At 65.4% G+C, this 27532-nt stretch overlaps 4 protein-coding genes across 35 annotated transcripts; 3 read left to right on the top strand and 1 right to left on the bottom strand.

Moving 5' to 3' along the window:
* The first annotated feature begins 29 nt into the window (after positions 1-29).
* FOXH1 (forkhead box H1) lies at positions 30-4938 on the top strand. 6 transcript variants are annotated; one of them, XM_085021580.1, is made up of 5 exons: positions 30-786; positions 1458-1549; positions 2728-3127; positions 3403-3507; positions 3612-4938. In XM_085021580.1, exons 3-5 carry the CDS (start codon positions 2954-2956, stop codon positions 4458-4460), a joined length of 1128 nt encoding a protein of 375 aa, XP_084877706.1. In that variant the 5' UTR covers positions 30-786; positions 1458-1549; positions 2728-2953; the 3' UTR covers positions 4461-4938. The 6 variants fall into 6 exon arrangements, with proteins under 6 accessions (XP_084877706.1, XP_084877709.1, XP_001925315.1 ...); XM_085021583.1 differs by having other exon boundaries at positions 2968-3127; XM_085021582.1 differs by having other exon boundaries at positions 46-1065; positions 2968-3127.
* Positions 4538-12116, bottom strand: KIFC2 (kinesin family member C2). Of its 23 annotated transcripts, XM_085021441.1 has the most exons (19): positions 12074-12116; positions 11612-11711; positions 11367-11448; positions 11034-11185; positions 10770-10908; positions 10476-10600; positions 10330-10395; positions 10112-10240; positions 9670-9747; positions 9443-9557; positions 9257-9366; positions 8525-8633; positions 8257-8414; positions 6554-6658; positions 6350-6471; positions 6140-6263; positions 5920-6049; positions 5577-5836; positions 4538-5487 (listed from the first exon to the last, which is right to left on the bottom strand). In XM_085021441.1, the coding sequence occupies exons 10-19, from the start codon at positions 9459-9461 to the stop codon at positions 5233-5235; spliced, it is 1392 nt and encodes a 463-aa protein (XP_084877567.1). In that variant the 5' UTR covers positions 9462-9557; positions 9670-9747; positions 10112-10240; positions 10330-10395; positions 10476-10600; positions 10770-10908; positions 11034-11185; positions 11367-11448; positions 11612-11711; positions 12074-12116; the 3' UTR covers positions 4538-5232. The 23 variants fall into 23 exon arrangements, 21 of the variants coding, with proteins under 21 accessions (XP_084877567.1, XP_084877568.1, XP_084877558.1 ...); XR_014843208.1 differs by having other exon boundaries at positions 6589-6658; positions 11612-12108; XM_085021442.1 differs by lacking the exon at positions 10330-10395.
* A 349-nt stretch (positions 12117-12465) lies between these two features.
* Positions 12466-14033, top strand: TMEM276 (transmembrane protein 276). Its single transcript, XM_021090545.2, has 2 exons — positions 12466-13058; positions 13255-14033. Exons 1-2 carry the CDS (start codon positions 12966-12968, stop codon positions 13738-13740), a joined length of 579 nt encoding a protein of 192 aa, XP_020946204.1. The 5' UTR covers positions 12466-12965; the 3' UTR covers positions 13741-14033.
* Positions 14034-14994: 961 nt separating this feature from the next.
* On the top strand, positions 14995-26458 carry ZFTRAF1 (zinc finger TRAF-type and ring finger containing 1). Of its 5 annotated transcripts, XM_085021570.1 has the most exons (5): positions 14995-15607; positions 23124-23362; positions 23909-24120; positions 25481-25563; positions 25675-26458. In XM_085021570.1, exons 1-4 carry the CDS (start codon positions 15221-15223, stop codon positions 25546-25548), a joined length of 906 nt encoding a protein of 301 aa, XP_084877696.1. In that variant the 5' UTR covers positions 14995-15220; the 3' UTR covers positions 25549-25563; positions 25675-26458. The 5 variants fall into 5 exon arrangements, with proteins under 5 accessions (XP_084877696.1, XP_020946182.1, XP_084877695.1 ...); XM_021090523.2 differs by lacking the exon at positions 25481-25563; XM_085021569.1 differs by lacking the exons at positions 25481-25563; positions 25675-26458 and adding an exon at positions 24553-25308.
* Positions 26459-27532: the final 1074 nt, after the last annotated feature.

Here is a 27532-nt window from a genome sequence, read left to right on the forward strand (position 1 = left end):
CCGGGTCGCCCCGGGCAGCGGGGCCGCCTGGGGGCGGGGCCCGCCGACGGCGCGGCGAGACCCGCTTCGGCCCGGGCGTTCTCCGCGCGGGGGGCGCCTGAAGGGCGAGGGGCCGACAGGTTCCCGGGAGGGTGGTCATCCCTTTAGCCCAAGCTTTTCTCTTTTCAGAGCCGCACCCGCGGCGTATGGAAGTTCCCAGGCTAGCGATCCAGTTGGAGCTGTAGCCGCCAGCCTACACCACAGCCACAGCAAGCAGCAACGCTGGATCCTTAACCCACTGAGCCAGGCCAGGGAGCGAACGTGCGTCCTCATGGATGTTACTGGAGTTCGTGAACCGCTGAGCCACAAACTCCTAGGCTGAGCTTTTTTTTTTTTTTTTTTTTTCTTTTGTCTTTTTTGTTGTTGTTGCTATTTCTTGGGCCGCTCCCGAGGCATATGGAGGTTCCCAGGCTAGGGGTTGAATCGGAGCTGTAGCCACCGGCCTACGCCAGAGCCACAGCAACGTGAGATCCGAGCCGCGTCTGCAACCTACACCACAGCTCACGGCAACGCCGGATCGTTAACCCACTGAGCAAGGGCAGGGACCGAACCCGCATCCTCATGGTTCCTAGTCGGATTCGTTAACCACTGCGCCACCACGGGAACTCCGTAGGCTGAGCTTTTTAAGGAGGGTTAGAGTTTGCTCCACGAAGCAGAAAGAAGCATCACGGATGGAGGGAAGAGCATGCGCAAAGGTGGAAAGAGCCAGGGCTATGGGGCGATGGGACAAGCTGAGGTGTGGTTTAGGTAGGCTTGGGCTGGTGGGGGTGTAAGTGCGGTCAGGGATCAGTCGTCAGGACAAGAGGGGCCTTGAACATAGAACCAAGAGCTGGGCTTTATCCTGGAAGCAAGGGAGTGCCAGTGGAAGAGAGGGGATGTCTTAAGGCATGTGGGAAAGAAGGACGCCTCTACTGACTGAGTGGGGCTAGGAGGCCACAATAGTTTAATGAGACACAAGGACCCCTCAATGAGCCCTGGCAATTGACAGGTGTCGAGGAGGTGACGCAGGAGTCCAGAGGAAGCCAGGTGAAGTCTGAGGCGCCTGAGACAGTGGAGGGAGCAGTGTGGTACCCGCATACCTCACCCAGCTCAGCCCCGTCGCTCCTCCAGTGCACCCGCCCCTCGTCTCTTCCCTCAGAACCTCGTCAAGAGCTGGGCACCCACTGTATATGCTGTAGATTTTCAACCCTTTAAAAAAAAAAAAAAATTGCATGGGGAATAGTTGACGTACAATGTTGTATTCGTTTCAGGTTTACAGCAAAGTGAGTGAATCAGTTATACATACGTGTATATCCGTTCTTTTTTCCCATATAGGCTATTACAGAACATTGAGTAGCCCTGCCTGTGCTATATAGGAGGTCCTTGGGGTTACCTATTTCATATTTAGTCAAATATGTGTGTTAATTCTATCTTCCCAGGTTATCACTCCCTCCGGACGTTCAGCCCTTTAAGGATATGATTGGGGTGTGTGCGCAAGAGAAGCTGAATTGCGGGAGTAAAATGATGGGAGGTATATCCCTGTGCCCCTTGGGTCTAGGGGTCCTAGTATCTTACCAACACCACCATCCCCCTGCTGCCTCCCTGGGCCTGACACCTCCCTGGGCCAACTTGCCCAGTCCTCACCAGGGAAGAACCTTGCTTTGGGGCAGGGTGCAGAGCCCAAGCCCTGACTGCCTCGAGGGGCAGAGCCACAGACCAGGTGGTCAGGGAGGAGCTCAGGGGAGAGAAGGGCCCGGGGTGCAGGAGGACAGTGTTTTGGGACAGCTGCCAAATCCATCTTTCACAGACCGCAGCTTTGCACTTGTGCCTGCAAAAATAACCCAGGGGCTCTGGCCAGGACTGAGCATCATCGGTTGCCGGCCCAGCAGGCCTCCCCAGCCCCGGCCTCCACTCCCTCTCCCAGAGCGCCCCTTCCCCACGCAGTCAGACCCCAGCTGCCTGGGAAGCCCTGCGCACCCACACAGAACACACCTGTCCTCCCTCCTGCCCAGAGGGAAGCCAGGTAGTCCTCCCAGGCTCCCGTGGGCAGGGACCATGGCCCGTGAGGCTGTGCTCTCAAGGCCTGGTCCCAAGAGGTACCCGTAAATCCCTACAGCTAGAAGGCCTCTCCATCCACACACACCCACCCAGGGACACTGCCTGAGTGCCCCAGAGGATCAAGTGGCAGCCTCCCCGGGGACCAGAAGCGGAGCAGGGAGGCAAACACACTTCTTGGAAGCCCTCTCAGGCCATGCAGGTCCAGCTTTCCCGGGGCCAGTGAAGTGCACAGTGCATGATGGGGGCTGGTCAGCACTCAGGACCCACCGTTGACCAGCACCAAGGCCTCCTGGGCCTGAGTCTGCAGCAGCCTGTGGAAAGTCTCCGGGGTCCATCGTGTCCCCCTTTCGTTTCTGAGGTTTCCAATAGGAAGCCCTCCCAGACCACCACCCAAGTCCCGCCCGCTGCTTGGCCTTGAACTCTGGGCAGGACCCACCCCTTCCTGGCAGCCTTCTTGGGCAAATCACTCCCTCATCTGTTAAATGGGAGCCTGAGATCCGGATGGGCTAGAGTCACCGTGGGTCATAAGCCCCTCCCAAAGGCTTTTCCTTTCCCCTCTAGGGGGTGGCAAAGGCAGCCCCGGGGGTGAGGAGTAAGGCCTGGGTGGCCGCCTACAGCCCCACTGGAATCTTCCCTGCCCCTCCCTTCCAGATTAACCGAAACCTGCTAATTGTGGCTGCCCTCTGCACGCTCCCCTCCCCCACCGCCGATTTCCACCTCCCTTGGCCTCCCCTCCCCCTTCCATCCGAATGATAAAGGGCTTGGCCCGCCAGCCCCCGCCTGGCCTCAGGCCCCAGCTCTGCCTCACCACACTGCCCCGTAGCCCCGCGCCCACCACTGGGCCAGGCCCCTGCCCACGTTGCCCGCTTCCCCCCGCATGGGGCCCTGCAGCAACCCGCGCCTGGAGCTTCCCGGGGGGCAGTCGCCCTCTGAGCCCCCCAAGAGGAGAAAGAAGAGATACCTGCGGCATGACAAGCCCCCCTACACCTACTTGGCCATGATCGCCCTGGTAATCCAGGCCGCACCCTCCCGCAGGCTGAAGCTGGCCCAGGTGAGAGGACCCCCGCTCTCCCTCACGCTCCGAGGTCGGACCTGACCCGGACGGGCCCTCCACCTGACCCTCCTCGAAGGCTCGGGCTCCCGCCTCCGCCCCGGCCTGGCCCTACCCAGCTGGGCCACCAGGGTCCTGGCCTGGGCGCCCGGCGAGGAGCGAAGGTGTTCAGCCAGGACCCTTCCCGCAGAGGGGACCCCTCCTCTGTGGGGGCGGCAGGGGCGGGGGGGCGGGGGCGCCCGCGCCCGGCTCACGGCGCCCGCCGGCGGTTTCAGATCATCCGTCAGGTCCAGGCCGTGTTCCCCTTCTTCAGGGACGATTACGAGGGCTGGAAGGATTCCATCCGCCACAACCTCTCCTCCAACCGATGCTTCCGCAAGGTGGGGCAGGGCGAGGGTCGGAGCGTGGGGGCGGGTCGCCGGCGGAAATGCTGAGGATCCGGGGTCGTGCGGCCCCACCCCAGCCTGCCCCCCTCCCCCACCAGGTGCCCAAGGATCCCGCGAAGCCCCAAGCCAAGGGCAACTTCTGGGCGGTCGACGTGAGCCTGATCCCGGCCGAGGCGCTGCGGCTGCAGAACACAGCCCTGTGCCGGCGCTGGCAGAGCAGGGGCGCGAGGGGAGCCTTCGCCAAGGACCTGGGCCCCTACGTGCTGCATGGCCGGCCCTACCGGCCGCCCAGTCCCCAGCCGCAGCCCTGCGAGGGCTTCAGCATAAAGTCTCTGCTAGGTGACTCCAGGGAGGGGGCGCCACGGAGTAGCCCAGGCCGGTCAGGCTCCCAGGGCAGTGGGGAGGAAGAGGTGCCCCTGCCAGTCCTGCCCTCCAGGAGGCCTCCGTGGCCCCTCTGCCCCCTCCCAGGGTCCTTGAGCGCGGAGGGAGAGACCTCCCAGGGGGGAACCAGCAGGCCGGAGGCCAGAGCCTGGCCCCTCCACTTACTGCAGGGTACTCCAGACCCTGGGGGCCTGGCTGGGGGAGGTCACAGGGCCTCACTTTGGGGGCAGCTGCCCACTTCCTACCTGCCCATCTACACCCCCAATGTGGTAATGCCCTTGGCCCCTCTACCACCTCCCTCCTGCCCCGGGTGCCCACCCTCAACCAGCACAGCCTATTGGAGGGTGGCCCCTGAAACCCACGGCCCACCGGGGCTGCTGTGGGATCTCGACGCCCTCTTCCAGGGGGTGCCACCCAACAAGAGCATCTACGACGTGTGGGTGAGCCAGCCCCGAGACCTCGCTGCCCCCACCCCAGGCTGGTTGCTCTCCGGGACAGCCTGTGAGGCTCTCAGGGCCGGGCCTGCTTTCCTCTCCCACCTCTCCTGCCACCATTTGGCTGGTTGAGGGGAAGCCAAGGCCATGCCGTCCCAGAGGTGTGTGTGGCTACAGCAGCCTTGAAGCACCAGGCGCCAGCCGAGCGGTGCTGAGGGTCCACGTGTTTATTGGATGGCCCAGAAGAGTTGTGGCCCAGGGGGGCGCCCCCTGGCCCCGATGGCCACTGATGCGTCTCCTACCCCCAGAGGCAAGGCTGGAAGGAGCAGGGCCCTGCTGGGAGTAGCCCTTCCTGGTCTCACCTTCTCCGGCCCTCTGTCCATCTGTCCTTCCATCCATCCATCACCTCCTGTCACCTCCCCTCCCTGGCTCTGGGATGGGGGAGGGAAAACTAATGGTGGCTTCGGCCTTTAGACCCTGTTCTCCTTCAACTGCCTGGGAAGGAGGTAGCACCTTAGGGGGCAAGGGGAATAGGGTATAGAGGCCCTGCCCGCTTGGGGGCGGGGGTGGGGGTGGGGGGAGAGAACAGTAAAGGAAGACAACGTTTTAATGCAAGTCTGATATTTGGTGGCCGGGGAGTGACTTTCTGGTGACCACTTGGCCAGGATCTGCCGCCCCTGCTCTGGGATCCCCTGCTGTGCACCGCGATAACAGCAGATGGTGATAAGGAGCTAAGGGCCGAGAGGAGGTGATCCGGGCAGAACGCTCCTGGGGGCGGGGAGGAGGGGGTGGGCTCCGGGAGTCTGGGGGACGCCGGGGCCCCAGAGGTCCAAGAGGTCGCGAGGGGAGCAGGGACTTGGACGCCTCTGCCGGCAGAGACGCTGCCCGGGCTCCTCCGGCAGGACTACGAAGGCAGGTCCTCCGGCGGGGGCAGGGCCGAGCTGGAGCCGCTGTCCGGGCCAGGGCTTGGGGGGCTGCCGGGGGACGGCGTCGGGGTGCAGGGGGTCCCAGTGAGGGGTGTGTCCGTGCTCAGGGACGAGGGCGTCCCGGAGCGCGGGGCCCTGCGGGGCCTGGCCGGACCCAGCTCCACCTGGCCCACTCGCTCGGCGAACTTGAGGGAGCACACGGTCTCGCCGAGGTCCTCGGGCCGCGTGGAGATCTGCGGGAAGCGGCGCTGGTGGGCGGGCTGTGGCCGTTGGCGCCCGGCAGGCCAACCCCGCTCCCGGGCCCGCAGCCGCGGGGGCGCACCTGCAGCAGCAGCACCGCCGTGGCGCCGGGGCCCAGCGCCGGCTGCAGCAGGCGCGTGAGCTGCGAGTCGCGGAAGGGCACGTGCGGCCGGCGGGCCCGCAGCGCGGCCATCACGCCCCCCAGCGCCAGCAGCGAGCGGTTGATGGTCCGAGCCTCGCGCAGACGCTGGGCGCTGTCCCGGTCCTCCCGCGGCGTGCCGGCTGCCGCCCCCGCCTTCCAGGCACGCTCGGAGCCCGCCAGGTCCACCAGGTGCAGCGTGCCTGCGGGGGGCGAGCGAGCCCGACGTGGAGGCCGGGTCTCCGGGCCGCGAGGCCCCCGCGGGGCTCGGGCGCGCCCGCGGTACCTGCGGTGGCCGGGCCGCGCCGTGGGGGCGCCGCGCGCAGCGTCAGCGTGACCAGGGCGTGCGAACGAGAGCTGTGCTGGTTCATGGTGGTGGCGGCGGTGGCGCGGTTGCTCCTACCCAGGCTCAGCATCTGGAGGACAGAGCGGCAGGGGCTGCGCCCCGGGGCGGGAGGAACAGGGCGGGGTCTTGGACGACGGCGCGGCCCCGCTGGGAGCCTCACCTGGTGTAGCGCCTCCAGGTTGGGCACGTCCCAGTGGGTGAGGCCCGCCACCTGGATTCCCCCCTGGCCGGCTGGGCCCTGCCTCACTGCCAGGCGCTGGGGAGGCCCTGGGGCTAGGAGGTCCCTGGCGAGAAAGGGGAGGGCTTGGTTGGGGGCCGGGCCAGGAGGAGCTGGGGCCTCAGCCCGCTGCCGGCTCGGTTCAGCCCTGACCTGACAGCCTCGTTGTAGATCTCCACCATGCTGAGGGTGACGCGGTGCTGTCCCCCTGTCCCCATCTCCCGGAACAGTGACTGCAGCGCCCGGGGAGCTATGCCGGGGTCCTCAGGTGGGCCCTGGGGACGGGGTGGGGAGCCGCGTTGGGCTCACATCCCAGCCCCTGGCCCCAGGAGCCGCCCTGACGCCAGCCTCTCCCACCTCCATGCTGTAGGTCTTCCCCGTCCCTGTCTGACCATAGGTGAAGATGCAGACACTGTAGCCTCCGAGGCAGGACAGCACTGCTGACTCCAGCTCCCTGAAGACCTGGGGGGGAGGAAGGGAGGAGGGGCCCTGAGCCCCAGGACCTGGGGCGGGTGTAAACCACACGACACGTGGGTCCCCTGGGAGGAGGCGGGCGGACCTCCCAACAGACAGAGGAGGCCCCCCCGGAGAAGGTGGCGTTTGCAAGAATTTGCCAGGCAGTGAAGGGAAAGGATGTGACAGGAAGAGGGAGTGGGTGGGCAGAGTGCTGAAGTCCGGGTGGAAGGTGCAGGCAAGGGCCCAGACTGGGCGCGACGGCCAGGTCCAAAGCCCGGGTGTGACTCAGCCAAGTCACTCATCCTTCCCTCTGTGAGAAGAGGACTGTAGTGGCCCCTGTCATGAGGATTAAGTGGGAACATGGGCCAAGAGGGCCAGTCCGGCACTTGGCACACGAGGATGAGCCCAGAGGGTCCCGGGGTGTAGGGGATGGAGGGCAGCCAGGAGTGGTGCGGAGAGCCAGGGGAAGAAGGGATGGAGCTGGGGCTTGAGTCTTGCCGGCAACTGGACACCACCAACCAGCAGTCTTCTGAGTAATGAGGCGGCCAGGTTCTGTGTCCAGAAGATGGCCAGTGACTGAATGGGCCATCAGCTCTGCTTGGCTGAGCATGAGGGCAGGGTCCAGAATCCCCCATGAGGTCACTAAATGCCATGACTAGAAAGAAGCCGTGGGAGTGATGGGGTGGGGGGCCTGTGAGCACAGGGGAGGGGGCTCAGTGACAGGTGCCTTTAGCTCCTTCATCCAGATACACTGAGTAGAGGACCCTGTTCAGGTCTGCGGTTTGGGATGGAGACTAAAGATGGATGGCGGTGGGTGCAGCAGAGGCAGGCAGAAAAGAGCCGCGGCGCCAAGAAGTGGGGGGGCCCTGGCCACTTGCCAGACTCTCATCTCCCAGTGTCCCCCAGCGGCATCACAGGTCTGAGTCTGACTGCTCTGCCCTTTATCTACACCCCCCCCGCCCCCACCCTGCTCTCAGCCTCCACTTCCTCAGCTATGGAAGCTCCAGTCTTAAGGTTTGTGTGCAATGGGAGGCAAAGTGGCGGGCTGGGCTTAAGCCTCTGCTTTGCAGCATCATTGCTGGGTCTGGCAGGAAAGGGGAGGAGGGAAGGAGGGCGGGGTCTGTGCAGGGCGGTGGTGGAGCCCAGAGGCTGGAAGCTCACCTGTGGCGCCCCCTTCCTCTTTGTGGCCACAAAGCAAGAAGGGGGTGGGCAACCAGGGAAGCCTGGGGGAAGGGGGTCACACCACTGTCCCCCCCACAACAGCACCCAGCTATGTTCCGCAGTAACCACCACCTCAGATACATTCGTTTTCCTTAGTTTCCTGGCAAAAAATTACTTTTGCAAACGTGAATCTTCCTGGCTAAACTGAAGGTCTGTCTCCCCCGGGCCAGAGTTTGGTGGGGGGATGCAAAGGGAAAACCCTGGAAGGAAAAGTGGTGCCCGCTGGGATGCCAGTCCTGCCCTCCAAGTCTTCCACCCCCTTCCCTCCCTTCCTGCTAGAGTCCAGCCACTCCCCCGGGACAGGGACAGACAGGGACGCGGAGCCCAAGCCTCCTCTGGACTCCAGGGCTGGTCCGTCAACACAGGGGCAAGGGGGGCATCACCTCCTCCTGGCTGGCGTGTGGAGGGAAGACCCAGTCCAGGCGGAAGCGACGCCGGTGCCCTCGATAACAGGTGGTGACACTGCCACCCGGGCCGGGCTCCAAGCTCACCAGGCTGGAGGGTGTCCCTGGCCTCAGCCGACACAGCACACGGATGTTTCCTGGGGTGGAGATCGGGTCAGCTGGCTGCCTCCCAGGTCCCGAAGCGCGGAGAGGCTCGACTTGCTCTGCCTCTGCCCACCCACCCCCTGGTTTCCCAAACCTGCCATACCCTTGAGCTCCAGCAGCCGCCCTGGGCATCCAGTTGGGGGACCCTGCTGTGCCTCGAGGAGCTGAGTCCCAGCCCCTCCCGCTGACAGTGCCCCCAGGGCCCAGGATACCTGGGGGGGACACAGATGTGAGGCAGACAGTGGGGGGAGGAAAGACCCATGAAAAAGCGTGGCGTGGCAGCTATGGTGACCCGCAGCTTTCAATGGCTTTGCGCCCACTGTGGCGTCCCCTAGGGGGCCCAGAATGGGCAAGGATGTCATCCGTCTCCCCTGGGCTTCCTGGCATACTGTGAGGGAATCACTGTCCCCCCAGTTTATATGGAACAAAAATGAGGTCACACAATTTCTCTGGTTCCAGAGCCTCCAGCCTCCACTACAACAGGCAACTCTCTGCTGCTGGAGAGGAAGGAAGAACGAGGCTTCCCCCCAAGCGAAGGCCCAGAAGGCGGGTGCGAGAGGAGGAAGTGGCGCTCCCCTTGTGGCTCAGTGGTAACAAACCCAACAAGTGTCCATGAGGATGTGGGTTCAATCCCTGGCCCTGCTCAGTGGGTTAAGGATCCGGTGTTGCCGTCAGCTGTGCTGCAGGTCACAGACACGGCCCAGATCTGGCATTGCTGCGGCTATGGCACAGGCCGGCAGCTGCAGCTCCAGTTGGACCCCTAGCCTGAGAACCTCCATGTGCTACAGGTGCGGTCTGAAAAGAAAACTAAAAGAGAAGGGGAATCGGTCCTGACCTGGCCCCGGGCTTCACTCAGCGAACCCTGACAGCTCTGGGTAAAGGTGCTGACCAGGCCCCGGAGGTCCCCACAGCCCTGACGCAGGCTGGCCATGCAGGCACGAAGTCCTGGCGGGGGAAGGATGTGGTGAGGGAAGTCCAGACCCCATGGCTGTGCCCCCATCTCCCCAGCCCCAGCCCTCACCTGCCAGCTGCCCACGCATCTGCTGCAGTTCCCGTCTGCAGTTCTGCTCAGTGTCCTGCTGGAGCTGCCGGAGGGCCCCCCGAAGGCCCTGCAGCTGCACCTCCTGCACCCCCAGCTGCCCCGCCCAACCCCACCCTGTCACTGAGGAAACAGGCACTTACCAGGCTCTGCCTCAGACACCCCCTTCCCAGCGCCCCAGACTCCCCGGTCCCTGGCCCCGTGCCCACCTGGACTCGGAGGGCTTCTGTGGTGTCCTGGGCCTCTTGAAGCTGGCCCTGGAGCTCCACCAGTGCTCCTGCCTCCTCCTACAAGGAGAAGGAGCCACATCAGCTACTGAGCCAGGAAAGAACTGGGGCGGGGCACTCAAGCTGCCCCATTTCACAGATGAAAAAGCCGTGAGAAGGACAGGCAGAGCTGGTCAGGGAGCTATGCAGTGCTCCCTTCCCCAAGTCCCTCTGCTCTCTGGGGCACAGTCACTCAGAGGAGCCACCAGGTGAAGGGATGGGATTCTCCAAGGCCCAGACTCCTTGGTGGGGCTACCCCGTGCACAGGCTGCCCACAGTCCTGGCCGGGCCCTGTCTCCTGCCTCTGCCCCAGTAAGCAGGAGGAAGCCTGGGGGACCCGGTGCACAGAGGCCCAGACTGCACAGATGGCCCCAGTGAAAGGTACCTGGGGGGCCCTGCTGGGGGGGCCTGGGCCCCAGCGCAGCAGGAGGTCCCGGGTAAGGCTCAGGCTCTGCTTCAGGGCGCTATTCTCCAAAGTTAGATGCTGAACCCTCTTCTCTGAGTCTGTCGCCCCCTGGCAGAGAAGGAAGCTCTCAGGACTCACTTGAGAGTCTGGGGCGCACTCAGGTCCCCCTCCTCCAGCCCCCACCCCAGCAGCCTCACCACTCCCAGGCGCAGCTGACCCAGCTCCTGCCCCTGCAATTCCAGCTGATGCTTCAGCTCTTCCAGCTGAAAGGAGGGAGGGGCACAGGGTGGGACACTTCCTTCCAGTCCGCTCCCAGCCCCCCACTGCTTCCTGGGCCCCTCACCTGTCCCAGGATGAGCTGTTCCAGCCGCTGCCAGGCCCTCTGGTCTTCCTCCAACCTCGGAGGCTGCTGCCCCTGGTCCTCAACCCTCGGGGAATGGGAAGGGCTTTCCTCTTGGGACGGGGATCCTAGGAGGAGGGGGACCCCGTTAGGACTGAAGAGATCATCGCTGGCCTAAAGGAGAGGGCGCCTGGAGAGCGGGGAAGGGCTTGTGACCTCTCATGGCTGGTCACTCGGTTTCCAGTGGGTGCCACCCCCTCGACAAGCTCCCCCTTCAACTCACTACTCCTTACGCACCAGCCTGAACAGGGGGCTGCACCCCTGAGGCTGGCTGAGTCCCCTGGTGCAGGGCCTGCCTTCCCCTGGGGCTCCGAATCCATGCCAGGAGGGCCAAGAGCTGACCAGTCACCGTCAGCAGTGGGGGAACATCAGCCGGCTGTGAAAGAAACACGAATCAGAGGGAGCAAGAATGAGGGCCCGGAAGGCAGCGCTATGAATGGAGATCAGAGGAAGTGGGGAAACAGCACAGGTCGCTGGAGGAGAAGTCTCCGCTCTGCTTACCTTGCTCAGGTCTGGAGGATTCCCCAAGCTCTCTTCCGCCCCCAGCTGGACTGAGAGGAACTCAGCAAGGCGCACGAGAGCCTCTTCCAGGGAGACCTCGGCGGGAGCGCCTTCGGCTGCCCCTCCCGGGCCACCCTCAGACTCCGAGCAGCCTGTGAGGCCAGGTAGTGGGATGGGTAGTCGTCCTGGGTCACGTGTCAAACGCTAGGCCACCAGCTAGTACCTGCCAGGTCCCTCCCTCCCAAAGGGGTCACAGGCGCCCCAGCATCTCTCCGACGGTGTCACTCCCTCACGGCCCCGGGGAGGCAGCGTTCCTAACGCACCATTACCTACCGACCAGGCCGGTCAGCTCGGTCCACAGTTCTGCGGTGGGCTGGTCGGGGCGGCGGCGACCCCCGGCCTTGCAGCGGACACTCTAGGGAGGGAGCAGGGGGAGCCCCTGAGGAGAGGCCAGGCGGCCTACGGCTGCCTGCCTCGGGGACTGAGCCCGAGGGGTTGGTGCAGGGATCTCAGCTTCCAACATCAGAGACAGGGTCGTCCACATGGTCCCTCCCCCGCGTCAGCGCCCTGGAACCTACGCTGCGCAGGCCTGCAGAACCGTTCCCAGGAGGACGGGGGTCGCCGGCGGGGTTCCCAGGATCGGCGGACGCCGCCGCCCCGCCATCCCTGCGGAAGAGGCTGTAGAAGATGTAGATGAGCAGCGAGTAGAAGGCGTACATGGGAGCGCGGGGCGGCAGAGGGCCCCGCTTCTCGCCGCCCCGCGTCCCCGCGCCCCGACTCCGCGCCCGCCCGCCGCAGAGCCGGTGCGCATGCTCCGGCGGCCGCCCCCTCGGCCCGGCTCCCGCGGGCGGAGGACCGGCGCCCGAGGAAAGGGGCCCAGAGACAGGTGTCCTCGAGGCCGCCACCCTACGTAGCGGAGACCCCGGGCTGAGAGCACCCATAGCCCCCTCATCCCCTCTTCTAGGATCCCTACCAATCCTCTGCGAGGGGCCCCCAGGGCTCTATCCACTGAGAGGCTTCCGCCCGCGCAGGTGTCCCACCTTTCCTACCCTCGAACCTCTTCCTCGGTCGCTCCCCTCCCTTGTCGCCCCGCCCCTCCCTTGTCGCCCCGCCCCGAGAGGCCCCGCCCCTCCCCGCTCCGTCTTCGGGGCCCTTCCCCCTCGTCCCTTCCTCCGCTGCACCCCGCCCCTTCGCCGCCCCGCCCCTCGAGGCTCCTTCCTCAGGCCACTCCCTTCCCCAGACGGGTGGGGTTGCGTGCGGGGAGCGAGGAGACGTCGGCCCTCCTAGCCCCGCCCACCTCTTACAACCGGGTCGCCTCCCCGCCCGCGTCGCCCTGGCCCGCACCCCCCTCCCCCCGCCGCCGCCGCTCTAGCCTCTTCTCCTCTCGTTGGTTGGTAAGGGGTGGCCGCAGGCCGCGCGCGGTAGGCGGGACGGGAGTCGGAGGGCGGTGCGGTGGGCTGGTTTCGGCCTGCTGGTCGCCGCTGCGCCGCAGCCGCGCATCGCAGCGATCTGAGTGCTCGCACGGCTGCTGTTTCCACGCCGGGTGCCGAGGACGGCTCCTCCCTAGGCGCAGGGGCCGGGCCGAGTGGGTCTGCGCTCGCCCTGCGCCCCTCTCCGCGCCCCTACCCCTGGCCCTGCGCCCCGACTTGGGTTCCAGGGCGCTAGAGCTAACGCCCACCCGGTCCAGGCCCCGCTCCGTGTTTTCCCTTCTTTTCCAGCCGATGTAGGTTCTCCTTCCCCACGGTTGTGTCCAGTGGCCTCAGGGCTCGGGAGTTTCGGTTGAGCCTACTCTACCGTTTAGTAATGGGACTCTGGAACCTGGGAGGCCCGGAGAGCCGCCCTTAGGGGCTCCCTGTCGCCAGCCTCCACCTTTTTCTCCAAAGTTGAGGATCCTTTTCCTGTCCCCTCAAACTCACTACCGCCAGAGGTGCCATGGCCTCCAGGCCATGGAGCGAGTGGAGCGCTTCCCTGTCCCACCTGGTACTGGGAACGGTGTCTCTGCATGCGGCGGTGAGCACTGCCCAGGTGAGTACCCTGGGGCGGGGCAGGGGCATAGCCCACTCCCAAACCCAAAAGACCTAGCCAGTTTCCTGAATCAGCGAGAGGGTGGTGGGAGGTAAGCATGGAGGCCGGGCTTCTGTGAGTACCCCAAACCCTTCCCTGCTTAAAGGAAGGTCCTGGCCTCTTTTCCCTACATCTCCCCCCTTCCCTGTGTTGACAGGCAAGTCGAGGGGCCGCTGCTGGCTTCCTGCTCCAGGCCTTGGCCGCTGCCACCACGCTGGCCCCAGGGCTCCGCACAGATGAAGACTGTCTTGCTGGAGCCTGGGTGGCCACTGTCATTGGCCTGCCCCTTCTGGCCTTTGATTTCCACTGGATGAATGGGGACTGCTCTTCTGCCAATCTGCTTCTAGGAGGAGGCATGGTGCTGGCAGTGGCTGGTGACCACCTTGGTGCCGAGGGCCGCTCTGTGGCTGGCCAGGCGGTGGTGCTGGTGGTTGCGGTGACCATCCTCATCGTGGCTGTTTTCACAACCAACACTTATGGAATGTGGGGGGGGGTGATGCTGGGTGCTGCAGGCCTCCTGAGCCGGCTGGAGGAGGACAGACTGCTGCTGCTACCAAAGGAGGACCTCTGTCGCTGGGCCCTGGCTGCGGGCAGTTGGACCTACCACCAGGCCCTGCGCGCACAGCGCCTGCAGTGGGAGTGATGGCTGGAGACAGCAAAGCAAGCCTTCTCCCCTGGCTACCGCCTTCCCCTCACGGGCCTCCTCCTCTAGGGAGAGGCTCTTCTCCCTCCAGAAGCCAGCTTGCTACAGAGTGACTGGTCAGGGGGCAGAGTCTGGGCACTGTCTCCTCCTCTGGCTGAGTGTGAGGACTTGCCTAGACCAGAATGAGGGGGACCAAGTCCCAGGCACATTTGGGGGCCTGATTCTGGGCTGGCCATGGTTGTAGATCCAAAGAGAGGCTTGGTCTGCAATAAACCTTAGGGTTCTAGCAGGTATATGGCATCTGCCCATTCTTGAGACGGATTGAGGGGCCCTCCAGGAGCTTCTGGGGCTCCCAGGGCAGCAACTGTTTCCCTGAGCGAAGGAAGTCAATGCCCTGGAACCAGCCCTGAAGGCCTGACTTAGCTTGGCCTGCTGGGCATGCACCTTTGTCAGAAGGACTCCTGGACTGCGGAGACATAGGAACCCTTGCTCTCCTGGGACATGGTGGAGTTCTGATCATCTTTACAAGGTCTAGCTCATGGCTCTCTGGCTCAGTGAGCTCCATGGGCCACCAGGCTGGGGTGGGCACAGGGGAGAGCTGTTCCACAGCTCTTCTCGGAAATGTACATCCCTTCCCAGGGCTGACTCGACCTCTACACTACACGTTTGTCCTCTGGCCTGTGCAAGGCAAGTCCTGATTTTTGAAGACCCTCACTTTCCTCAGCGGACTCCTCCTCAGCTCCTAAGCGCAGGATTAAGAAACGGGCGTGGGCAGAGCAATGGGCTAGATTTCAGGTCCAGAGCCCTCCTTTGGGGAATCCCTGCCCTTGAGTCCTGTAGAAGCACATCTGGTCCCCGCGCAAGAGGGAGGGGGTAGCTGGCGGGGTTTCTCGCTCAAGCGACTGGCCTGAGCCCCGCGCACGCAAGCCTGTGTGTCCGGGGACAAAGGCGCAGACACATCCAGACGTGGGGGATCCGAGGGTGCCCCAGGTCCCCAAGGACCAAGGCGTGTGGTCCGCGCCTAGCACCAGCGGGAAGCACGGCGCTCACCCCTGCAGGCCAGGACTTCCCTGCAGGGGTGAGCGCGCCGGGGCCGGTCGCCCGGGGCCCCGCCCACATTCTGCCGAGGCGGGCCCTCGCGCGCCCATTGGCTCTGGCCGTCGGGGCTGTCTCGCCCGAGCCGCAGCCGCATTGGCTTCACGCCGGTCACGTGACTGGGAAACCGAGGGGGCGGTGGCGGCCGCGGGGCGGGGGGAAGAGCGCGCAGCGAAAACAAAGATGGCGGCCGCGCCGGGGTCGGTGGCCGCGGAGGCTGCGGGGCGACGCGCGGGCCGGACCCACTGAGGCGGCGGCGCAGGGAGCGGGGCTGCGGGGTTGCGGCGGCGGCGGCGGCGGCGAGAGGGCGGTGGGAGCGCGCGGCGCCCCTAACCTCTAGCCCGGGGAGCGCGCCGGCACCCGCCCGCCCGGCCGGCCGGCCGCAATGTCCGGCGCCGAGGAGGCCGGCGGGGGTGGCCCGGCCGCAGGGCCAGCCGGCTCCGTGCCGGCCGGAGTCGGGGCCGGCGCTGGGGTCGGGGCCGGGGCCGGGGTTGGGGCCGGGCCCGGGGCGGCCGCGGGACCGGCGGCGGCGGCGCTAGGCGAGGCCGCGGGGCCCGGGCTCCCAGACGAGGCGGGCCTGGCCGGCGCCCGGCAGCTGCAGGAGGCGGCCGGCGACCCCGACGCGCCGCCCAAGAAGCGGCTACGGGCGGCCGAGGCGGCCGAGGCGGCGGCGGCGGCGGCGGCGGCGGGCAGCGGGAAGCTAGAAGAGCGGCTCTACTCGGTTCTGTGCTGCACGGTCTGCCTGGACCTGCCCAAAGCCTCCGTGTACCAGGTAGGGCCGCCGGCCCGACCCCGACCCGGCTCGGCTCCAGCCCCGCCGTGGCCGGGCCCCCTGGCACCGCGTCTCCTCGGAGGCCAGGCCCAAGCCCTGGGGCCCAGAGGTGGGACTCTGGCACCTGTTCGGAAGCTCCTCATTCTGTCCTCAGGACTTTCTTGTTTCCTGTTCGGAATCCTCTTTCCCCCTTATTTCCTGATGTGAATCTCTTGTCTTCCATTTAGATGCTCCTCTTTTCAGGTTCCCCTGCTGCCCCCTCCCCAGCCGCACCCCCCCCCAAGATGGCCCCTCTGACAGATGCCCGCCCTCCTGCCCACCTCCCAGCCTGCTCCCCTCAATCCTCAGCTCCCTGGGCTCTGGGAGCCCCTGGTCTTTCTTCTCCTCAAGAGCTCCTTCTCGGTTCTTTCATGACACACCCCCCGATGTGTCCTCATGCTCCTGGTGGATGTACCCCTTTATTCTCCCTAGTGGAAGAATCCCCTTCCCCTTGGCATTTCTTTCTGAGAGAAGGCTGAGAAGGGAGGGGGTCACTTCTTTTCTTCCCCACCCGTTCCCCTCATTCCTGGTCTGGATGAACCATCCAGATGGTCTGGACCAGCCCCAGCCCAACCCAGCGTCTTCTGGACTTGCTATGCCTCAGGCTAGGTTCCTGCCACGTCCGGCCTTCTCCACGCCAGACATGGCTTCCTAGGCTCCCTGTGCTCTAGGAGGTCTGTCCACTTTACTTCCATCTGGAGATGGGGCGTGGTGGCTGGACTCAGGAATCCTTAACCAGCTGTCAGAGAGGGCACCAGACCCAGGTGGGTCTGACGTGTGTGCCATGTAGCAGCAGGGGCCACCTCTCTCTGGTCCCAGAGTCACTGTGCAGCCTTTGGCTTTCTCCACCTCAACCCCCATCCATAATACCCACGCCCCCAGAGCACCTTTGAGGGGTGAAGCAGGTGCCCTGTCACCTGTCTTTGCATGTACAGGAGCTGCACATGGCTGATGGGGCCTTGTCTCCCTGCTTATACTCAAACTGGGGACGAGGGGTGAGAGGGCTGTTTTCGTAGTGAACAGTGCAGGACTAGTCTGGATTGCCTTTCCAGATCCTTCCCACTCGGGCCTGAGTTTGCTTGGGAGGATCCCAGTGTGTCTGGGTGATGGAGAGAAGAAAGAAGAGGCATTGGTGGGGAAGTGGGTTGAGTTCCTTGGGGAGAGGACACTGGCTTTCAACCCACCCTCCTGGGCTTTGGGAAGCTCCTGGCCAGAGGCCACAATCTTCCTAGCCAAGCGTGGATTGGGGTAGTGCGTCTCATAACCCCTTCAGCCTTGGGGTGCACCTCAGGACTGGCCCTTTTTTCTTGCCCGTGACCTTCGATCCTTTCACATGGAAGAACTCTTCCTTCTGTGGGCCTCGAGTGAGCATCTAAGAAGCCCAGTCCATGGTGGGGGCTCCCAGGGTAACTTGGTGCCTCGTCTGCCCTGCTGTGGGTGGGCTGGGGCTGGACCTGGCAGGATAACAGGCTGTGTGGTGCCGGCTCTCGGTCCCCTCAGCACGGAGAGCTGCAGATCTGCTTCTGGTCAGAGCTGCCTCTGAGCCCGGCTGGTTCAAACCGGCCCGCACAGTGCTGGGAGCTGAGCTCTGACCGGGGCGGGCTTGAGGCCGGCGACTGAGCAGCTGTGGTGGAAAGTGAAGGCACTGAGGCCACCTGACCGTGGCCTAGTGGGCTTGGCTCTGGGGCACGGCGGGACAGGCCCACTGGTGCGGAGCAGTGGCTTCTGGCACTGGCGCTGTGCCCCCCTCCGTTCTCAGTGACACCTGCGCCTCGACAGGGAGCTGTTTGCCTCTCGTCTCCGGAGGCTTGGAGAAAGCTTTGGGACATGCGATCCCTGGGAGAACCCGCGGTTCTAGAAGGGTGGGTTGGAGCCCTGCCACGGGCCAGAACTCCGTGGCTGCCAGGAGACCTGCCACGGGATGGGAGCGTGTGTGGGGCCCAGCTGCACCGCTGCACCCACGCCGGAGCCTGGGATGTGACGGGCCTGAGGGAAGGCCTCTTGGTGGCTCCCTGTCGCCTGCAGTGTTCCGCTTCACCTTCGCAACAGCCCCCGATGGGGACTTTGCTGGGTAAAGCAGGGGCTCAGGGCGGGCCAGAGGCCCACGCTATTGCCTGGTCGGCATCAGAGTTGGCTTGGCTCTGGGAGGATCTGGTCAAGGGCAGCATGGGCCCCACATATGCTGCCTTGAAATGAGTGCCCCAGGTTGGGGCCCACGGCTGGCTACCCCTTCTCGGCCTTGGCTCCGACCCTACACCTCTCTTGGCCACCTTTGGTGAGTCATGCTGACTGGCTGTCTCCAGTGGGCTGGCCTCGGCATGTGGTGTGTCCTGCTCTCTGTTCCTTGGGGCAGTATTTTGCCTGACCCCACCAGGATACGTGGCTTGGGGAGGGTACCAGCCGAGCCGTGCATCTGAGGGCCTTTCAAGATAGTACCTAGTTCTGGGCTGAGGAGAAGAACTAGTGGCCACGCTGAGCCCTGCGTGCTGTGCCTGGCACGGGGGCTGCAGGGGCAACTCCATGGGCTTCTGGAGGTGGCTGGGTGCACAGTCACTCGAGAGTTTGCTTTCTGGCCGCCAGCCCCTACCTGCCTTTGTGCTTCCAGGGAAGCCTGGATGCTGGCGAGAGCAGACCTGGGCTGCACAGATGGGCTTGTTCATCTGCTCCCTAACCTGAGCCCCTGGCCCCGTGTCGCCTGCTCCCCGCCCATGCACGGTACATCATACCACCTGGGCTGGGAAACTGGCTCTGGTGTCAGACCAGGGCATTTGTGCCGGTGGTTCCCACCATGGTCTGTGTCAGTTCAGGTCAGGACCTCGGCAGGTCCAGCAGGTGCTGGCTTTGATGTTCTGCCTGTGGGTGTTAGGTGTGTCTTTGGTGACTGGCTTGACAAGACGTGCCCTGGGCGGGCACCGCAGCAGTCAGCCCTGGGGGTGGGAGGCCGCAGGAGTTCCGTGCTGATGTAGGCGGGGGCACCTGTCTGCGCGCGGCCCCGCACCCTGGGGCGGTGCGAACTGGCCCCTTGGCCTCCTTTGGGGGAAGCTCAGCCTCCATGAGTGGTGCCTGGAGTGTTGCAGTCAGCCTGGCCCCGGACACCTGACCTGGGCCCTACCCCAGCCCTTCACACGAGGCCCGCATGTCCTTCGTAAGCCAGACCTGGCCCTCACCCACTGAGGTCGGCTGAAGCTGGAGGGAGGGGCTGCTGAGCTCTGCCACCCCCAACTTGGTTCTCAGCCAGGAAAGCTCCTTGCCACCCCATCGGGGTGAAGGAGTAGTGAGGGGGCCTCTGTCATGGGGTGTGGCACCAACTGACCTTCGGGTCCTGTGTACTCTGCTCTTGGCCTCAGACCTGGCCCTGCCCCTTCTGCCTGGGTGCCCCCTCCTGCTCCTTGTGGTCCTACTGAGGCAGCACCCCTGATGCTGAGGGGTCTTCTCTTGCTGGAGGATGCCTGGCCTGTTCCTCCTGGCTAGTGCACTTGCCACTGTCCATGCTGTGGGAGGATTGGGGACGTCCTCCCACCCCTAAGGCCACCTGTCCCCACCAGGACTCGCCTCAGCCCAAGGGGCTTGGGTACCGAATTGGCAGTCACACTGGTAAAAGACCAGGAGGCAGGGTGGTTCCGTCTCTGCCTGGATCCTGGCCAGTATGCGTACAGGACGTGGGGGGTCTCCAAGGGCACCGTCTTGGCATCTGTCGGCCTGCCGGGTGCCGCGGCCTCTCCTCAAGGTGATGTATTGGGAATCTCCGATGGGGCCGCCCACCCTCGCGACCTGGGATCCTCTGCCCCAGCTCCGAGACTGTAGCCGGCTCATGCTTTGGGGTGAGAAATGAGCAGAAAAGAGCATTGAAAATATGTCTGCTCAGCTGTCCAAATCAAGGGCCGAGAGAGGGGGAGTTTCTGAACCGGCTGGATGAGAAGCTGTCTTCTTTGTTATGCGTGTTACCCTTTGAGTCAGAGTTTGAGCCACGCAGCCCTTGGGTTCTGAGCCGGAGCTGCCTCTGCGGGTGTTTGGTCTCTACCCGGGTCCTGGCTTTCAGGGTGGTGGGACCTCAGGAACTGCTGGCCCAGGACTTCAACCCCCAGAGCTGGTGGAGGTGAGTCACGGCCTCGCCGGAGACAGCTGCGCACCTTGGACGCCGTGTGGTCCCTTCGGGGCCCTTTGTTGAGAAGAGGCTGAGATACGAGCTGAGTGTGCGGGGCTTGGGGCTCCGGGAGGCCCCGCTGGGCCTGGTGCAGGGAGGCCTCAGCTGGACTGAGTGGCACGTGCGGGGTTGGCGCCCTCAGCTGTGCTTCGGACGATGGGCGGGCTGCTCCCATGGGTCTGGGGGCTGAGCCTTCCTTTAGCGGTAAAGAGCGGAGTGGGGGAACCCCAGGCTTTCCGATCAAGGACTGGACCCCCAGAAACTGGGAGCATTGTCTGAGGCTTGCTTTTGCCCCAAAGGCCGGCGCTCTTCCTCAGGCCCTCAGGCGGTTCCTTCCACGTGCTGGGAGGAGCTGGTTCAGGTGGCGGCGTGCGGCACGTGTGGCCTGGGTGCAGGTTCACTGCCTGCTGCCAGGCAGAGGGAGGGGCTGCTGGGTGGTGTCCTGGGGGGCAGGTACAGATGCGCCCTTCCTGGTCATTGGGCTGAGTAGGGTCATTGCCCACTTGGTGGGGTTGGGAAACCCAGCGGTGAGGGAGGAGTCCTGCTGAAATCCCAGGCTTGTGCCTGGAGTCCTTTCCGAGGCTCCGTGGGGGCTGAGCCACGCGGCCATACGCATTGTCCCCTCCTCCCTCTTCAGCACGTAGCAAGGCTAGTCCTGGCCCCATTGGCCTTTGTACCTGAGGAAGTCGAGGCCCAGAGGGAGAGGTGACCAGCTTAAGCTCATAGAGGTGGCCGTCAGTGGGGTCAAGCCAGCGTCTGTCCTGGGAGGGATATCGTCTTGGGTTGTGGACGCCCTCCAGGGTCTTCTGGCAGGTGGTGGGAAGGAAGCCCGGCCTGGGTGCTGCAGGAACTGCTCCTTGGGGTGCGCAGGCTTTGGGGACTAGGCCCTGGTAGGTCAAGTGGGGCGCTCTGGCCCACCCTGGCCAGTGCTGTCCATCAGAGGCTTGGCAGGAGGTGCTGCTCTGCAGAGTCCTCTGAGGTCTGGCTTCTGGCTGGGGACAGTCCAGCCCGACCACTGCTGAGGCCTGGTCTGCGCCGCCCTGGGCCAGGCCTGGGTGGTGGGGCAGGCTTTGGAGCCAGGTGACTGCCCTGCTGTGGAGAGGCCCCTGGGCAGGGTATCTGCTGCGGCTGAGGCCAGCCACCTGCTGTCCACACAGCATCCTGGCGTGGCTGGTAAGGGGCCAGCTGCAGGTGGACGTTGGCTGGTCCTTGGCCAGCCGGCAGCGCTCAAGCGTCTTGCCGATCGGCCGTGTTCTCAGAGCCGAGCTGTCAGGGCTGAAGGGGCAGTGACCCCTCTCCCCAGAGCCCAGGGGAGGGCAGGTGCTGTGTTGCCTGAGCCTGGGTGGGGTCTGGAGGCTCTGGCAGGCTGGGTCCCTGCCACCGTCACTCAGGTCCTAAGGCGAGGCCTGCGGGGGGTCAGGGCCTCGTACGTCACCCCTCTTGGCTCCAGAGCAGGGGCTTTCGGGACAGTGCCGGGAGTGAGCAGTCACACCCGCGGCAGCCTCGGTGTCCCTCACCAGGTCCCAGGACTCCATTGCGAGTCTCTCACCCTCAGGCCACACCCTGGCTGGGCCCCCAGCGCCAAAGGGCAGCCCACCGGCCAGGCCCGTTCCTGCCCCTCTGCTCAGGCCCTGGGGCTCTGCCTGGGCAGCCGCTCGCCAGGAGCATTAAGGACCAGAGCTGGCCCCGTAATTGTGTGCGTTCCTCAGGGGCTGCCTTGCCTCCGGGGCACCCCGGAGCGCCCTCCTCCATGCATCGTGGCCAGCTTAGCATGTGCTGCTGCCCTCTGCCTTCTGGGAGCTGGGGCTGTGGCATGGCTAAGCCAGGGCCTCTTGGCTCAGGCCCTTGGTGGGGCTGTGAGAGGCCGTGTGCCCTGGGCTCTTGGGCTGCACCTCCTGCGGGGCGGCAGCAGCCGATGGTGTTGTGTCCGCCACCCTCCCCTCCACGTGCTGCATCTCGGGCTTCTCTGTGGACCCCAGGGGGCAGACCAGACGGACAGCTTCTCTGCCCTGTCCGCTCTTGGGGCGGCCTCCCATGTCCACCCCCAGCCATCCTGTGCGTCCAAGCTGGCGCCGGCTGGCCCCTGCCAGGCACCCTTCCTTGTCTTGTACGTTGTAACTTTTGACCTGACTCGGAAGTTGAGGTTTGAGTGCAGCTCAGCTGCAGTGTCTGTGTGGATGTGGCCTCTGTGAATGAGGCCCCAGTCAGGCCCGAGTGCTCAGAGCCCACTCTGCCTCCTACGGCCCTGAACTCGGGGCACACAGACCCCTGAAGTGATGGCATGCGCGCATGGCCAGGCGGCGGCCCATGAGTCTCCCTGCCATGCTGGGTCCCACCCGGGGTCCTGTGACCCAGGAGCTCTCTGGGGATTTGCAGCGCTGGCGAGCAGCAGCTCTCGGGGGCCTGGGAGCTGTGTCTGCCTGGAGCACAAGCCTGTCTTTGCTCCTGCACCTGGTTCCTGTGTGGGCCTCTCCTCCCTGCCCCCCACGAGCCCCTGCAGGACCGGGCCCACAGGCCATGGTACGTCTCTCGTCAGCGCCAAGTGGGTGCCCAGGAGGTGCGTGTGGAACCAGTGAGGGGCCTGAGGCAGCCGAGCTGCAGCCTGCTGTCCACAGGCACCAGGACCCTGCCCCCCCCCCCCCCCCCCGCTCATGGGGCCTCAGATATGCAGGCTCAGAAAGGGAGGGGGCCTGGCTCACGCCCACAGCCCCCATTCCTGCCTTCCCCGGGCGGACACGGCTCATGCGCCCCTGTCCCGGGCCAGCCCAGCCTCCCCATCTGCTACAGACCAGTGCCACCAGCCCTCGGGAAGCCCCCACCTGCTGCAGGTAGCCAGTCTCCTCCCTGTGCTGGCCAAGGAGGCTGCGGTGGAGGAGTGGGGCTGGGGGTTGGCCAGAGCTGGCAAGAGGACCACCTGCCTTGGCATGGGGGGCAGTGGCTGCTGCTGGCGGAGTGCCACCATCAGGCCTGGCTGAGGGCCCACGTTCCTCTAGGCGTCCCCTGCCCGGCCCTGAGGGGGACTCTTGGGAGAGTCTCTGGCCCCTAGATGGGAAAAGGCCAGGCTTCAGGCCCCGGTGGAGAGCTGTGACTTCCGCAAGCCAAAGAGGGTTCCCCTGGACGCGCCCTCTCCGCAGGGGCCCTGTCGGCTGGGACCGCAGTGCCACGGGAGCAAGGCCTGGGCCTCCGGAACGGCAGCCTCTGCCTGTTGCGCGCCGGCGCCCGCGGCCCCTCTTGCAGCTCGTGTCCCAGGATGAGAACGGCCGGCGGGGCGGGCGCGTGGGCTCCACGCGTCCCGCAGGTCCGTGAGCTTCATCTCCCTTTCCTTCTTCGCAGTGTACTAACGGTCACTTGATGTGCGCTGGCTGTTTTATCCACCTACTAGCAGATGCCCGGCTGAAGGAGGAGCAGGCCACGTGCCCCAACTGTCGTTGCGAGATCAGTAAGAGCCTCTGCTGCCGCAACCTGGCCGTGGAGAAGGCCGTGAGCGAGCTGCCCTCCGAGTGTGGCTTCTGCCTGTGCCAGTTCCCCCGCTCCCTCCTGGAGAGGCACCAGAAGGAGGAGTGCCAGGACAGGTGGGTGCCTGGGCTGGTCGGCCTGCCGGAGGCGGGGTGCCGGCGCACCCGACACTCCTGAAGCTGCTCGGGGCCCAGGCCCTGGAGGGGCGGGCGTGAGGTCCCCCAGAGCGGGTGCTTAAGTCTGCCCCCGGTGGCTGTCCGGACATCGCCCTGGCTCTCCGGTGCTCTTCGTGGCTGTGTGGCGGCTTCTTAGAGAGCGTCCTTGGCGTCCCTGGCCCAGGAGACCATGGCCAGCCCTGGAGCTCTCGGGGCAGAGCAGGCCGGGCTGCTGAGCCGCCCCTGCAGGGAAGGCATGTGGGACCTGGGACTGTGGTGCAGAGAGCCCCCCACCCGGCCCGGGGAGCCTGGCGTACGTACGGCTCGCATGTTACCCCGCGCAGTCTCTCGTGCACTCTGACCCCTTCCTGGGGGCCGGCACACAGACCGCATCCTTCAGGAGGTGGCTCACTGCGCAGCGCTGGGTGGAAGCCCACCTGCGACGGAGCCCTGGGCACAGCCACCTTCCACAGGCCTGGGTGTGATGGGGTGCCGCCTCCTCCCCAGGGTCACCCAGTGCAAGTACAAGCGCATCGGCTGCCCGTGGCATGGCCCTTTCCACGAGCTGACAGTGCACGAGGCCGCGTGCGCCCACCCAACCAAGACGGGCAATGAGCTGATGGAGATCCTGGACGAGATGGACCAGAGCCACCGCAAAGAGATGCAGCTCTACAATAGCATCTTCAGCCTGCTCAGCTTCGAGAAGATCGGCTACACAGGTGAGGTGCCCTGCGACCCGCTGCATGCCACACTGGCCAGGGGTGGGCCCGGCAGCTGGGAGCCTGGGCCGGGAGTGGACTCCGGGCAGCAGGCGCAGGTGGCACCAGACGGCCAGGCTTCGGACAAGCTCCGGCCGATGGGAGGACACCTCAGGGGAGAAGATGGGCCAGAGGCGGAGCGGGGGTGGGGGCAGGACCCTGCAGACACCTGCATGGCTCTCACCAGGTTCCCTCCCACCTGTCCTCCCCCCTCCCGGCCCTGCTGCCCCAGCAAGGCGACGTCCTTGCAGCCTGGGGCTGTACAGCCATGGGACGGTGGGGCGGGGGTGGGGTCTAACCAGAAGGTGGGGGTCTGGGGGTCCGGGAGCTGGGGGCCTGCCCTGCGGAGCCAGGGGCACGAAGAGCACTCGTCCCATCGGGTCCTGCCTGCAGGCGGCTACTGCAGTGGCCATGGGCTTCCTGAGGCCAGCGAGAAGATGGTCAGGGCCAGGGTGCCCGACTCAGACTGCAGAGCTGGGAGCTAATGCCCAGGGATGGGCAGGCTGGACTACACCAGGCCCGCTGGATCTCCCGGGCTCTCCTGGCACCGCCACTGCCTTTGGACACGCTGGGGAGCAGGAGTCAGGCCCGACACAGACAGCAAGAAGCACCTGCTGTCGCTGGAGCTGCTGAGGGTGCTCTGCCCTCCCCTGCCCACGCCAGGCAGCTGGCTCAGAGCGTCAAGGGCAGTCACAGGCGTCCAGTCAGACTGTGCCGTCCAGCCCTGGGCCTGGCTAGGTGAGGGCCTGTGGAGGCTCAGGAGGCCGAGGGCCCGGGGCCTCAGCAGCAGGCCACGTCCCCGGTTAGTCATAGCCTGGTGGGCACCGTGTCACAAATAGGCCGGGCCTCGAGGGTCCGGGTGGGCCGAGGCATCATGACTGCGGTGGCGGCTGGGCAGGGCAGACTGGCCACCTCCACGGAGGGACTCGCTGGCCACGGGCCATGGGCTGTGCCGAGAGGACTGTGTGATGGTGGCAGTCGCCCGCTGACCAATGGGCCCTGTGGCCGGCTGGCAGAGCCCAGCACCGGGCCGCACGCTGGTGCTCCGCCTCACAGCCCAGCGTAGGTGCGGGTGCCACATGCCAGCCCGCCCGCCGGCTTTCCTGGCAGCTCTGTATCAGAACCAATAAAGTGCATTTGTTCACAGAACTGCATCCTGTCTGTGTGTCTGCTTACCCACGGCCCCAGGGCGGGGCCTCTCCTTCTGCTGGGCCCTGGGGAGGGGCGAGGAGGGAGGCCAGCAGGGTCAGGCGGGGCCGGCCGCTCACCCCTCGCAGCCTCTGGACTCCCTGCAGCTAACGCGTGTCACTTCTGTTTGTAGTTGTTTCCCCAAGCTTGTGTGCGCCTCCGTTTGCCATAGTTGCGTTTGACTTGCCTTGTGACAAGTGAGCACGCGGTGTCCGGGTAAGTGGCCTTCCTCCCTGGCTGAGCCTGCGGCCTCAGCCGGCTGGGAAGGCACCGCCGCCCGGCCCTGCCCGCCCTGACGGCCGGCCCTCGGCCTGTCTGTCTCCACAGAGGTGCAGTTCCGGCCGTACCGCACGGACGACTTCATCACGCGCCTGTACTACGAGACGCCGCGGTTCACGGTGCTGAACCAGACCTGGGTCCTGAAGGCGCGCGTCAACGACTCGGAGCGCAACCCCAACCTGTCGTGCAAGCGCACGCTGTCCTTCCAGCTGCTCCTCAAGAGCAAGGTCACGGCGCCCCTGGAGTGCTCCTTCCTGCTGCTCAAGGGCCCGTACGAGGACGTGAAGATCAGCCCAGTCATCTACCACTTCGTCTTCACCAACGAGAGCAACGAGACGGACTACGTGCCGCTGCCCATCGTCGACTCCGTGGAGTGCAACAAGCTGCTGGCCGCCAAGAACATCAACCTGCGGCTCTTCCTGTTCCAGATCCAGAAGTAGGGGCGCCGCGCACGCGCGCGCCCCCCACGCCTGCCCGGCGGTGGCTTCGCAGCACCGTCGACCCTCGGCCACGGAGGAGGAGGAACCAAGCGAACCTTGGGACGTCTGCATGCGTGTGCGAAGGTGTGCGTGCCCACGCCTCGCCCTCCGCCCCACCTGCCCCCCCATCCCGGGCGCTGGAGGCTGGCCCCCCCGCAGAGGAGATGCTGCCTGGGGACCGAGAGGCGCGGTGTGGCCAGGCCCAGTGGCCCGCCCGGCCCCCGTTGTGCAGGGGGTCAGCCCTGCTCTGCGCCTCCTCACGCCGGCCCGCACGCGGCTCCTGGGCCGGGCTCGGGGGCGCTGACCTCAGACGGCATATTTGATTGCAATTAAAAAGGCACCCTTGTTTCCTACTTGCTGTTTTGTTCGAGGCGAAGGCGTGGCTGTAATTGGACAGCGCGGGGGCTTTGGCGTGGCCGGGCTCTGAGCCACCCCTCCCTGTTCCTGCGCCTTCACGCGCCACCCCCACCTCACCCCAGCCCCCCGCCCCAGGAGAGACTTGGAGACGCGGCCCCTCTGCCACCTGGGGCCGGCGAGCGGAGCCAGAGGTCACAGCAGCCCCAGCACAGCCCACCCCCGGCTGCTCGGCGGAGGCAGGACTCGGCCAGCGGGCTCCGCAACGTTTCGGAATGCAGGGTCATATTCCGTCTCTTCCCCCCAAAATTAAACCCTCCGGGGTTCTTCTGTAAGTTACGTAAATTTAGCAAGAAGCCGTCTCCTCCACTGAGCCTCAAGGGTGCGGTGTCCGCTTGACACCGCGAGGGTCAGGCTGTGAAGAAGGTTCTGGGGTCGGCCAGCAGTGAGCAAGCCTGGCAGAGGGAGGGTCTGAGTGGGCCAGCTGCTGCCTCCCAAGGCCCTACATGGAGGTCTTCAGTGGGCGGTGGGATCGCGGGCCGCCCGCCCCCGCCCCCGCCCCTGCCACTCGGCCCTGGGGCTGCCCTGAGCAGGTCCCTTGTGGGCCTCACCGGCGAAGGAGCCCTGCCCAGGATCCTGGGACCTTCAGAGCTTCCAGGAAAGAGAGCTCGGCTCCCCTGCTTGGGAGCCCAGGCTTCTCTGAGATAGCTTTTCATTGCTTCAGTACCAAAGAACTGTATTTCCTTCACCCCTGGCCGGGCCCCTCCATGCTCCGCCAGCCCTGGCCAGCCTGACCCCCATTGCCTGGGCCCTGCAGGCTCAGTGGGCAGGGCAGACCCGGCCTCTCTTTGGGGGCTCCGCTCGCTCCTGGCCCTAGAGGTGGGACCTGAGAAATGGAGAGAAGGAGCTGAGGGTTGAGTTTGAGCCTCACCCCAGCTGCTGGCGGCCACTCTGCCCTCCCAGGCTCATGGCTCCCCTGTTCCCTCTCGGAGCTCGGGGCTTGCCGGGATCTCCTCCTGTGGGGCCAACTCAGCCTGGCCTGCCCTCTGCAGAGAGAAGGCCCACCCAGCCCA

Source organism: Sus scrofa, chromosome 4 (assembly GCF_054392235.1).
Source record: "Sus scrofa isolate SSC_HxYL_T2T_F1_AM1 chromosome 4, Sscrofa_HxYL_maternal_Yorkshire_Landrace_v2.0, whole genome shotgun sequence".
NCBI lineage: Eukaryota > Metazoa > Chordata > Mammalia > Artiodactyla > Suidae > Sus > Sus scrofa.